Source organism: Nerophis ophidion, linkage group LG02, assembly GCF_033978795.1.
Source record: "Nerophis ophidion isolate RoL-2023_Sa linkage group LG02, RoL_Noph_v1.0, whole genome shotgun sequence".
Taxonomy (NCBI): domain Eukaryota; kingdom Metazoa; phylum Chordata; class Actinopteri; order Syngnathiformes; family Syngnathidae; genus Nerophis; species Nerophis ophidion.
The window spans coordinates 73,790,459-73,803,427 of record NC_084612.1 but is presented as its reverse complement, the minus strand read 5'-3'; the positions used below and the strand labels follow the sequence as shown (position 1 = coordinate 73,803,427).

General features: G+C 41.3%; 1 protein-coding gene across 2 annotated transcripts in view; it reads right to left on the bottom strand.

Annotated features, from left to right (window-relative positions):
• ccdc174 (coiled-coil domain containing 174) overlaps positions 1-11,477 on the bottom strand; it is a 12,099-nt gene extending 622 nt beyond the window's left edge. Inside the window, exons 1-11 of one of the 2 annotated variants that reach the window (XM_061890613.1) lie at positions 11,322-11,477; positions 11,105-11,209; positions 10,949-11,049; positions 7,039-7,097; positions 6,827-6,968; positions 6,672-6,767; positions 6,461-6,597; positions 6,292-6,386; positions 4,190-4,334; positions 3,982-4,116; positions 1-1,322 (exon numbers count right to left, since the gene is read on the bottom strand). The exon at positions 1-1,322 is cut by the window's left edge and continues 622 nt beyond it. In XM_061890613.1, coding sequence (XP_061746597.1) covers positions 508-1,322; positions 3,982-4,116; positions 4,190-4,334; positions 6,292-6,386; positions 6,461-6,597; positions 6,672-6,767; positions 6,827-6,968; positions 7,039-7,097; positions 10,949-11,049; positions 11,105-11,209; positions 11,322-11,363 — 1,872 coding nt within the window. In that variant the 5' untranslated portion in view covers positions 11,364-11,477 and the 3' untranslated portion in view covers positions 1-507. The remainder of the gene's footprint in view (positions 1,323-3,981; positions 4,117-4,189; positions 4,335-6,291; positions 6,387-6,460; positions 6,598-6,671; positions 6,768-6,826; positions 6,969-7,038; positions 7,098-10,948; positions 11,050-11,104; positions 11,210-11,321) is intronic. The other variant, XM_061890621.1, reaches the window with a different exon arrangement.
• Between the last annotated feature and the right edge of the window lie 1,492 nt (positions 11,478-12,969).

Sequence of the window (12,969 nt, the reverse complement as noted above, 5' to 3'; positions counted from 1 at the left end):
CTTTTCTCACCTGCACTTATTTCTTATTACGTATTTCTCATTACTTGTCTTTGTTTTTAACAATGTTACCTTTTGTACTGTTTATTTTCTGTGAATAACTAAAAAAATAAATTAAAGACTGTCTATTATTGTGACTTGGATGAAGATTTGAACACATTTTATGCCCTACTTATGTAACAATCCCAGTAATCCCAAAGGGTTCACATACTTTTTCTTGCAACTGTATAATTATTATTGTTCTTGTAGTTTGCATCCATCAAACTGAAAGCTGTATCTAATATTTCTATACAGTGATCAATAGTGTCTAATAAAGTGGCCACTCAGTGTATTTGAGGTGCTCCTTGCCGTTCTATCTCCCCAATAAACCCAGTCAGAATATTTGCTTCCATTTATTAAATACTAAATGAGTGATGAGTTTGACAACATCTCACTTGATGTCGTTACTTACTTACATGTGTGAATTTCATATAAAAGAGATTACCTTCTTGATTTTCTTCCCACACTTCATCAGGTGGCGTTCCTGTAGAAGGACAACATGTCGTCCAGACTTTGGGAGGAGCCTTGAGGGGGCTGCTGGGCCTGTGGAACCTCTGTAGGTTGCGGGGGCGGCTGAGGTAGAACGGGGTCTGAGGGTTGCGGGGACGACTGAGGTAGGAGGGGGTCCGTGGGTCCTGGGGCTGGCTGAGGTGGGATGGGGTCCGTGGGTTGCGGGAATGGCTGAGGTGGGATGGGGTCCGTGGGTTGCGGGAATGGCTGAGGTGGAATGGGGTCCGTGGGTTGCGGGAATGGCTGAGGTGGGATGGGGTCCGTGGGTTGCGGGAATGGCTGAGGTGGGATGGGGTCCGTGGGTCGCGGGGGCGGCTGGAACTGGAAGGGACGCGGCATAGGGGGTGGACACTGTGGAGGGTACTGGTTTTGGCAGGGAGGCCGTAAGTGGGGAAATGGGAAAGGTGGACATACAAATTGGGGAGGAGCAAAATGTGGATAAATAGGAGGAGGGGGATAGTGGCGGTTGGCAGGGGGAGGAGCGGGAGGGCGAAATGAGGGCGGAGGCTGTGGTTGGACTGAGGGGTTCTGTGTAGGAGGAGGTTGAAGGGAAGAAGGAGACTCAACTTCAGCAGCAGGCAGCGGATCGTCCTTTTTTTCAGTGGTCCAATCCGGGCCTTGTGTCCCCTTAAATGACATTTTGGGAATCTTCTTTTCTGGGATGCGTGTCTTTGCATGTCTTGGACGCCACTCCTCGGAAAAGTATGCGGAGGGAGGTGCAAACTCGGACTCTCGCTCATCCTGACGCCGGCCTTTCCACTGACTGAACATGGATTCTGGGACACAACAAGTAAAAACATTGTAAAAATGAGTTGTTATTGAAGCTGAGACTGGCTTTGAATGTATTGCCAAACAGAGTATTTGTTACAAACTGTTCAAACTCCTCCCCTTCAGCAGGTCTTACAAATCACTGTATGCCAAAACAACCTGGCAGAAAAACTGTTTCTTTCCTCAGGCTATCAATCTAATAAACGCTGTGAAATAACTTAGCTGTCACTGTCAATCTACCAACTCATGTTGTTTGCTTTTGCTTTATTCGCCTTGAACATGTCAGAGTAGTTATTTAAGAGCTTGTTTATATTTTTAGTTAATCGTTAATAGTCATTGTTTATGATTTAAGTTTATTTCAAAGATGCATGCAGTTACAATATGATGCATCACATATTTCCAGTTTCACTTTACAACATGTCCGAAAAGGTTTAGGAAGAAACAGATCATGTTAACCTTTTTCCATTTCGTCACTTCCTGTTCTTAAATTGTAAACAGTTTAACTCTGTAAATATTAAAGCTCTCAATAATTACTTAAATAAATTGTAATTCACAAATGAGATGAATAAGATTACCTCATTTTTAATATGGTTCAAAATAGGGCTGGGTGATATATCGATATACGCGATATATTGCGGATTTGTCTCTGTGCGATATAGAAAATGACTATACAGTAATATTCGAGTATACGATCTCACGCAGTTGCTTTTAGCTGCGGGCATTACACTACAGGCTCTTCCAACTCCTTCTTGTGTCTCCTTCTCACAGACAGCGAGCGCACATTCTCACACACGTCACATACGTATACGCCCTCGCCCAGCAGAGGGGTAGCAGCGTGGCTAACGTTAGCTGTGATTCTAGCGGAGTGTTCCGAGGGATAATACGAAAGAAAGAAGGTGCGAATCTGGTAACAAATGAAGGAAGAATTAATTCTCAAGAAAAACAGCAGGTGGTCCATCGTCTGGCGGTGGTTCGGCTTCAAGCGGGAATATGTCGAATAGACAACTTGAATTTGTCAAGTGTGGGGCTGTTTACCATGAATTGATTAACGTGGACCCCGACTTAAACAAGTTGAAAAACTTATTCGGGTGTTACCATTTAGTGGTCAATTGTACGGAATATGTACTGTACTGTGCAATCTACTAATAAAAGTATCAATCAATCAATCAATCAAAAGCTACCAAAACTAGCATTACTGCTAATATGTAGCATCGTTTGAAAAGTCACCTGCTCATAACTTTTATAAATACAGTTTTGGTAAATTGACTCAGTTGTGATTTCCTTCTCTGCATTATGAAGAATGTTTTAATGTAGACACATAGAATCATCATACTGCTGTGATTATATGCATCAAGTGCTCATTCACTAAGGCAAAATACCGAGATATATATCGTATATCGCGATATGGCCTAAAAATATTGCGATATTAATAAAAGGCCATATCGCCAAGCCCTAGTTCAAAATGTTGATGAGAATTATTCTTACTTGTACTTTGTAAACACTTTGAGTTTGAACAGTTTCTTTAACTGGATCATATTAGTACATTGTTTATTAATACATTCCATAATTCAATTCCACATACTGATAAACTGAATGTTTACATGGAACAAGAGAGCAGTCTACCAGGTCTAATTCCTTGTCAGTCAAACATGATTGTGACGAGAACGGTGGAGTATGTGTCATGTGTGGGGCGGCAAACAGCGTAGAGGATTTTTAAATTTATTCATGTTTTAATAATGCAAATATTCCGATGTTGTCTTGCATTTATTTTAGAATAGAAGTTATGGCAAGCAGGGAAAATATTTAAACAATTTTCTCTAAAATACGCATTGAGGTTACATAGCATGTTTTATCCAATGACTCGATTAATCGAATAAACTAATGGAGAGATAACTAAAATCATCAATAGGCGCAGCCCTGGTTGTCACAGGCTGTGTGACCTTGTCCGCATTGACTCACTGAAAGTATCTCTTTCTCCTTCTTGTTGCTCATTTAACAATTCAAAAATGTTCCCAGTGTGAGCACTTTCCACTGAGTTGCGTCATAAGATCTCAACCCCCTCTAAACTGAGCCTACTCCCCCCCTCCCGCCTTTTATTCAGTGTATAACGAATAACGCATCTCTCTTCCTATTGCGCACTCCTTACATACTTTGCTATGAATGTGACCTGTGCCCTCTGAGATGCTCGAACGTCTCAAATACATACAATAGAAAAAAAAAATTGACTACTTGATTAGAAAAATTGGTTGACATTTCTCCCATTTTACGATATCTTAATATCACTTCCATGGTGTTGGCTTCACATTTCTTTGACGCACTGCCTTCAGGAGAGTACGCTGTATGCTTGGGGGCCATAATGGAAGGAAAACAGGTCATGAAAACAAACAAAAGTGACATGCTTCCTCAGAGTAGCTACACGTGAATGTGTATTCTTGCAACTACGTACTCTTCCGCCACAACGTAGTTCCTTTTCTTTTTGTACAATGTTAATCATTGCAACAAGGACTGCCTGATTGCGTTTGTTCATCACCATAGTTTGCTTAAATGCCTTTTTTAGGCTTTTCTTCATAATAACTTTCTCTGAGTCGCCCGACTCCTACAAGGCTTAACACACTTGATGCATTGCGGCAGAAAGATTTATGGGGAGTCAGCAAAGCACAACCGTACCTTTGCCTCTGTCCCATTCTCGGACATAAGGGACTCCAGGTTTGGTGTCCCTCCTTTCCTGAATCTCCACTTCCACCTTCTTCTGTATGCTGACCTCTGGTGGTGGAGGCGAGGGCGCCATCTCATCCTCCTCTTCTGTGAGAAAAAACTCATCAAATGTATAAAACGTCTTCATTACTATCAGATCTAAAAATGGTGTGATTCCAACCTTCCTTCTCTTCCTCGACCGGTTCTTCTTCTGCAACACCGCCCCTTGCCTTAATCTTCCTCTGCTTTATTTTGGCCAGTCTGGCTTTCAGGATGGCCTTCTTCTTCTCTTTCAGTCGTTCTCGCTTGCTGCGCTGGTCGGTTGTCTGACAAAAGTGGCAATGATGGTACAACTTACTGTGTACAATAATGCATATAATATAGGGATGCACCGATTAATCGGTAACCGAATATATTCGGCCGAATATGGAAAAAAAGCCACATTCGGCCTTCGGTGGAATGAGTTAAAAACAAGGCCGAATAGTGGCGTGTGACGCAATTTTTTGACGCGGTGACGCAATCAACCAACGTGCAGTGACGTTGGGATATGTTGTGTACCTGTATAAGTGTATGAGGTTACAAGCACACACTTATTGAGATTTAGTGGGGCCTCTGTTTACATTATTAGCCTGTTGTGTAGGCTACCTGTATAGGTGTATGAGGTTACAAGCACACACTTAATTGAGATTCACTTGAGCCTTCTGTTTACATTATTAGCATATCTACTGTGGCTAAGCAGACTTTTGCCAAAAAGACAATAATTCATTTGTTGTGGGTTTATCCACTTTAATGCACTTTATTTTTTTTTGGAATGCATGTTTTGTTTGAAGGCCTAATATAAATGAAAAACTTTGTGCTTTTTTTGAAAAGCAAAGGCAACTGGAATATTAAAAAAATGTCAGTATTCAATAAAAAAATTACTTTATTTGAAAAACATGTCTAAATATTTATTCTAGGCTATTTATGCAATATTAAAAAAATTGTGAAAAACTGCATTCATTATTCGGTATTCGGCCTTCGGCCAAGCGTTTAAATTTTATTCGGCTTCGGCCACAAATTTTCATTTCGGTGCATCCCTAATATAATACATGGGAATGTACACAAGAACTCACAAAATTAAGCACGCTTATATTTCAGCGACATAGGGCAATACAATAGAGCAGAGGTGTCAAAGTCGTTTTCACTTAGGGCCACACCGCAGTTATTTTGGGCCCCAGAGGGCCGTTTCTAACAGTGAATGCTATTATTACACAATTTTTTATGCATTTTATTAGTACAGTTTTAAAAAAACTAAAATGTAAAAAAAAATATGGTAAGTTGAAATAATTTTACCTCAAAATGTAGTATATATTACTGTAAATGGAAACAGTACTGCTGTTTCTATGGTTAAAAAAGGCAGCTCAGTTGGGGTTACGATTTTTTTCCAATTCAACACGATTATTGATTCAAAAACTATTTTTTCCCGATTTAAAAGGATTCTGTATTCATTCAATACATAGGATTTCAGCAGGATTCACCCCAGTCTGCTGACATGCAAGCAGAGTACTAGATTTCTGTAAAAGGCTTTTATAATTGTAAAGGACAATGTTTTATCAACTGATTGCAATAATGTACATTTGTTTCAACTATAAACAAACCAAAAATATGACTTATTTTATCTTTGTGAAAATATTGGGCACAGTGTGTTGTCAAGCTTATGCGATGCCATGCAAGTGTAAGCCACTGTGACACTATTTTATTTTTATAAATGTCCAATGATAATGTCAATGAGGGATTTTTAATCACTGCTTTGCTGAAATTATAACTAATATTGATACTGTCGTTGATAATATTCATTTTTGTTTCACTACTTTTGGTTTGTTCTGTGTCGTGTTTGTGTCTTCTCTCAATTGCTCTGTTCATTGCAGTTCTGAATGTTGCTGGGTCAGGTTTGGTTTTGGAATTGGATTGCATTGTTATGGTATTGCTGTGTATGGTTTTGTTGGATTGATAAAAAATAAAAAATAAATCGATTTTTAAAAAATGAAAATCGATTCTGAATCACACAATGTGAGAATCGCAATTCAAATTCGAAACTATTTTTTCCCACACCCCTAGTATCTACACAATAACGGTTGGGTTTTGACTCATTTTCAGTGGATAAGTAAATTTATGCAGCAAGCTGTACCCTGACTACTCTAAACTATATCCAAGTTTCAGTTCCATATATCCTGTCCTTTGAGAAGATATCGCATGCACATTATATATTTGTAACATGTGACAAATTCAGATGCAGTCGCTCACCTGATCCCTCAGCATGTCTAAGGTCTTCCTCTGCTTTGCCCGATTCTCCTCGTCCTGAGCGAAGGCAAAGTAGCCGACACCCAGGTCCCGAGCCTCTGACAGTCGACACAAAAGTACCAAGATGAAGAACTTGGAACTCCAAACCGGTAAAGCCACATCCATTACTAACCTTGGGCCCTGATGTCTTCGTAGTGAATGGGTCCAACGGGCTTCTTCATGGCCTCCTCTTCTTCTCGCTCCCACTCCTGCCTCTGGAGGTCTCGGCGCATGTCCTCTGACAGTAAGGTCTTGTCAGTGGGCACTCTTCTAGATGGAAAACATTAAACAAGATGTACGGCATGTCAATCAATGCCTTAAAATGTTTCTTGAATGTCGATTACCCATTTCCATGAAGGTCTTGGTCTAGTTTCTTAAAATCCGGCAAGTCCTTCTTCATGCACCGCCGAGATCGTCCCAAAGCGTCCACAAAGTCGACCCTGCAAAGATGATTTCAGGTGATTCATACGGTCAACATCATACCAAGATGGACTATTACCATTCCTCATCCGGGTTCTGAGGAGGGGGAATAGGAGACAATCTTCCCGTTTCTTCGTCCTCACTTTCTGCGCGTCCTTCTCTTCTTTTGTCGATAATCTTCTGAGCAAAATCCACCAGGTACAAACCCTCGGTTTCTTCATCTGACACAAGACAGTGTCAATAGCAGGCATTTCACATGAGATGCAAGTGGGAGTGTCACGTATGACCAACCTGGAAAGTCTCCTTTTGTCATCTGCTCGTAGAGTTTGGCTTTCTCCTCCAGCTTGCTCCTGACGGGAACAAAAAAACTGGTCAGGTACCATTCAATTATGTCCTTTAGGACTGCAGGCTGGTATCGTTAACATTTTAACTGTGGATATTCCGATCAGGGTTTTATGCTGCCGATTCCAATACCAATCATCCATGAGTGAGCCGTAATTGTAAAATCTGAAATATATTTAAGGTGACTTGTGTGACAGTAATAATATCAACACACATTTTTGCTAGTTCCTTATTGTCTTGTATTACATACAATTGTTTAATCACAATAAAGTCAATAGTAACGTATATTTCGGAGCATAAGTCGCTCCGGAGTATAAGTCGCACCTGCCAAAAATGCATAATAAAGAAAGAAAAAAACACATAAGTCACACTGGAGTATAAGTCACATTTTTGGGGAACATGTATTTGATAAAACCCAACACCAAGAATAGACATTTGAAAGGCAATTTAAAATAAATAGAATAGTGAACAACAGGCTGAATAAGTGTACGTTATATGAGGCATAAATAACCAACTGAGAAGGTGCCTGCTATGTTAACATAACATATTATGGCAGGGGTCGGCAACCTTTACCACTCAAAGAGCCATTTTGACCCGTTTCACAAAATAAAGAAAACAATGGTAGACACAAAACTCTTTTGAAATTTAAAATGAAATAACACTGCATAGTTTTTTTTACTTTGTGCTATGTATAAACCCGGGGTCTCAGACACGCGGGCCGCACCTTAATATGAAAATTTAATGACAGTGGGGCCCAGAAAATTTTTTTTATTTTTTATTATCTTTCTAGCTATCATTATGTATACGTATCGTTGCATTTGAACAACTTTATTGTTGATAATAGAGGTAATCTATTGGTTTTGTTCATGATCAATAGCGCTTTTTCTATTGGTATTTGTATTGCTCCAGTTTTAGTGTAAAAAAGCTCATTGTCATTACTATATTATTTATTTCACTAACTGCTTATTTGCTATCACTTTTACGATCATATTTGTACATATTACGTATGTGCTGGTGTTGTTCTATTGTTGTTATTGTTATTGTTGTATTTGCTGTTGTTTTTGTCTCTCTGTCTAATCCCCCTCTTATCCCCACAATTTCCCCTTCTGTCTTCCTTTTTTTCTCTTTCCATCCCCTCCTGCTGCGGCCCGGCTGCACCAAATGATAATATAAATACATTTAATAAAGTCACATTCAAATAAGACAACAAGAGAAGTATCTCACACTTCTCTTTTGTAAAGTAAATCTGAACAGCCGATATGGGCATCTACATCAACTATATGATTTGCCTGAAAAGCTGGACAGGACAAAAAAAATTAATAAATAAATAAAGAATAGTGAACAACAGGCTGAATAAGTGTACGTTATATGAGGCATAAATAACCAACTGAGAAGGTGCCTGCTATGTTAACCTAACATATTATGGCAGGGGTCGGCAACCTTTACCACTCAAAGAGCCATTTTGACCCGTTTCACAAAATAAAGAAAACAATAGGAGACACAAAACTCTTTTGAAATTTAAAATGAAATAACACTGCATACAGTTTTTTTCAACTTTGTGCTATGTATAAACCCGGGGTCTCAGACACGTGGGCCGCACCTTAATATGAAAATTTAATGACAGTGGGGCCCACGAGTTCTATATAAATGCGGCTTGACAGCATCACACTTGCCAACCCTCTCGAATATTTCGAGAGACTACCGAATGGCAGATCAACTATTCTCACGAACGTTTGCAGGATTTCCCTCGATCAACAATAATAAGGTCATACTATGAAGGCGCTGCCAGTCACATGTCATATGAAGCTTTTACAGACACACGTAAACGATTGCAAGGCATACTTGTTTAACAGCCATACAGGTTGTAAAGGTGGCCGACCCCTGTGCTAGAGAATGAAGAGTGCTTATTCCGCATGGCAACATCTCCGTTCGGTGCCACACGCCCACACCATCAAAACGCCGAGACAAACATTTCCACATCAACACCGTATCAAATAGTGACTTTTTTAGCTGTGATTTCCTTCCCTGCATGAAAGTTTAAAAGCAGCATATATTAATGCAGTATGAAGAATGTTTTAATGTAGACACATAGAATAATCATACTGCTGTGATTATATGCATCAAGTGTTCATTCAAGGCTAAGACAAAACATTGAGATATATCATGTATTGCGATATGGCCTAAAAATATCGCGATATTAAAAAAAAGGCCATATTGCTATTCTTTAACTTGCACGTTTGTACCATGGAATTGTTTTGTTTTTTTCTGGCAGGGGAGGGAGTCTATACGTTTTTGCCATTTTCAATATTTTTCTTATTCAAGCGTGTCACGTTGCAGTGATTGTTTGTTGTTGCAGAATTTGCTCCATGCCATCCATCCATCTTCCTCCGCTTATCTGAGGTCGGGTCGCGAAGGCAGCAGCCTAAGCAGGGAAGCCCAGACTTCCCTCTCCCCGGCCACTTCGTCCAGCTCTTCCCGGGGGATCCCGAGGCGTTCCCAGGCCAGCCGGGAGACAGTCTTCCCAACGTGTCCTGGGTCTTCCCCGTGGCCTCCTATCGGTTGGACTTGCCCTAAACACCTCCCTAGGCAGGCGTTCGGGTGGCATCCTGACCAGATGCCCGAACCACCTCATCTGGCTCCTCTCGATGTGGAGGAGCAGCGGCTTTACTTTGAGTTCCTCCCGGATGACAGAGCTTCTCACCCTATCTCTAAGGGAGAGACCCGCCACCCGGCGGAGGAAACTCATTTCGGCCGCTTGTACCCGTGATCTTATCCTTTCGGTCATGACCCAAAGCTCATGACCATAGGTGAGGATGGGAAGGTAGATCGACCGGTAAATTGAGAGCTTTGCCTTCCGGCTCAGCTCCTTTTTCACCACAACGGATGATTACAACGTCCGCATTACTGAAGAAGCCGCACCGATCCGCCTGTCGATCTCACGATCCACTCTTCCCTCACTCGTGAACAAGATTCCGAGGTACTTGAACTCCTCCACTTGGGTCAGGGTCTCCTCCCCAACCTGGAGATGGCACTCCACCCTTTTTGGATGAGAACCATGGACTCGGACTTGGAGGTGCTGATTCTCATTCCGGTCGCTTCACACTCGACTTGCCGATTGTATTGTACCATATGTCCCGGCAAGAAATCTGCGTTCAAAGGACTCCGGCTTATTAGTGATTCCCAAAGCCCAAAAAAAGTCTGCGGGCTATAGAGCTTTTTCATTTCGGGCTCCAGTACTCTGGAATGCCCTCCCGGTAAAAGTTCGAGATGCCACCTCAGTAGAAGCAGTTAAGTCTCACCTTAAAACTCATTTGTATACTCTAGCCTTTAGACTCCCTTTTTTAGACCAGTTGATCTGCCGTTTCTTTTCTTTTTCTCCTATGTCCCACTCTCCCTTGTGGAGGGGGTCCGGTCCGATCCGGTGGCCATGTACTGCTCGCCTGTGTATCGGCTGGGGACATCTCTGCGCTGCTGATCCGCCTCGGCTTGGGATGTTTTCCTGCTGGCTCCGCTGTGAACGGGACTCTCGCTGCTGTGTTGGATCCGCTTTGGACTGGACTCTTGCGACTGTGTTGGATCCATTATGGATTGAACTTTCACATGTTAGACCCGCTCGACATCCATTGCTTTCCTCCTCTCCAAGGTTCTCATAGTCATCATTGTCACCGACGTCCCACTGGGTGTGAGTTTTCCTTGCCCTTATGTGGGCCTACCGAGGACATGGTAGTGGTTTGTGCAGCCCTTTGAGACACTAGTTTATATAAGTAAACAATGATTGATTGATTGATTGACTCCATGCATTTTTTTTAAGGGTTTCTAATTTTAAATAATTTCTATGTTTGGCCGTAAAAAAACTTACCTTGCATTGTCAATGCTTTGCTGCTCCTCAGCCAGTTGTTCTGCATCTTTGTCAGCTCTTGCAGAAACACCAGAGTTTTGCTTGTTCCAAACGTTAGGTTTCTACAGAGACATGGAATCATTCATTTGGCTGGACTGCATAAGACATTTCCTTTACCTTCACTTTCACTTTCGGTGCTTTATATCCAGTGTGTTCTTGTCCAAGTCTCTCCTGTTTGAATTGCTCCTGCTTTCTGTACAGTTCAGCTTTCAGGTCCACCAGCTAAAGAAACAAGTACAACTTCATCTTAGCGTTTTTGTTAAAGGATATATATATATATACTGTACTTCGTCAAACGGCGCTGACGAGACTTGTGAAAACAATGCATACTTACAGAAGAGGCTGTCACGTCAAACGGCTTTTTCTTTTTGTCCATTTTTAATATCTTTTCTGTCTCACATTAGCAAAATGTCGCTGTAAGTGTACACGGTTAGCTTTTAATCTTCTTCTACGGTGCAGCTTGTCGGCAATGTTGCTACACCGCCAACTAGTGGCCACACTCATACACTACACCAGCTATCATGGTGGGGAGAGTGACAGTGGACAAAGCAGCACTCGGTCATAGTTTGACATATTCGAGGAAACAAACTGAACAGCTAAACAATGTTTTTTTATGTGCAATGGATGATTAACATTTAGTGTGTGATGCTTCAATTAAACAAAACAAGTCAATGTTATTGTCAAAGTAGTTGGGGGGGGGAAACCCTGCAAAACATCACGTCATCTAAACCAGTGTTTTTCAACCACTGATATTATCTAATTTCACCGATTTGGGTTAAAAATATTATATAAAATTATAGTCTGCAAAATATGTCTAATGCTTAAACCAAAAATCAATCAATCAATGTTTACTTATATAGCCCTAAATCACTAGTGTCTCAAAGGGCTGCACAAACCACAACCACATCCTCGGTAGGCCCACATAAGGGCAAGGAAAACTCACACCCAGTGGGACGTCGGTGACAATGATGACTATGAGAACCTTGGAGAGGACGAAAGCAATGGATGTCGAGCGGGTCTAACATGATACTGTGAAAGTTCAATCCATAATGGATCCAACCATGGAGCAAAGACGACATCCACAAAGTACATCCGAACATGACATGACAATCAACAATGTCCCCACAAAGAAGGATAAAAAAAACCCTGAAATATTCTTGATTGCTTAAACAAAGTAGATGCGGGAACTATCGCTCAAAGGAAGACATGAAACTGCTACACGAAAATGCCCTCAAAAAGAGAAAAAGCCACCAAAATAGGAGCGCAAGACAAGAACTAAAACACTACACTCAGGAAAACAGCAAAAAATTCAAAATAATGTGACAGGTGGTGACAGTACACCTACTTTGAGACAAGAGCTATAGTGATGCATGCTTGGTTATGGTTTAAAGTCATATCCAACAATTGCGACAACGGCTTCTTACTGTCAACTGAGTTTCGTTTTTTTTTTTAATGATTTCTGCTGGTGATATGCCTCTGCATTTTTTCAATGCAAAAACTGTGCTTTTGCTCTAAAAAGGTTGAAAAACACTGTGCTAGACCGACGTAAGTCAGACTGAGCAGGGAAGAAAGGCCTTCAATAAACATATTTGTACCACCTCCCAGGAAGATACATGCTGCAAACGTACACACCTAATAACCTGGCACAAACTTGACCTAAGAGAACTATAAATGAACATTACATCTAAGTAGTAAAAGCCTTGCCACTTTCTATAATGAAGTACATTCCACAAATTCAGGCTGCCCTTTGTCACTGACTCTGTTCATAACTTTTATGGACAGAAATTTGGTGGCTGCAGGATTAGGTCTCTGCTTTTTGCAGACTACAATGTGGTCCTGATGGCTTCATCTGGCCAGGATCTTCAGCTCTCACTGGATCGGTTCGCAGTCGAGTGTGAAGCAACTGGGTTGAGAATCAGCACCTCCAAGTCCAAGTCCATGGTTCTCGCCTGGAAAAGGGTGGCGTGCCATCTCCGGTGTGG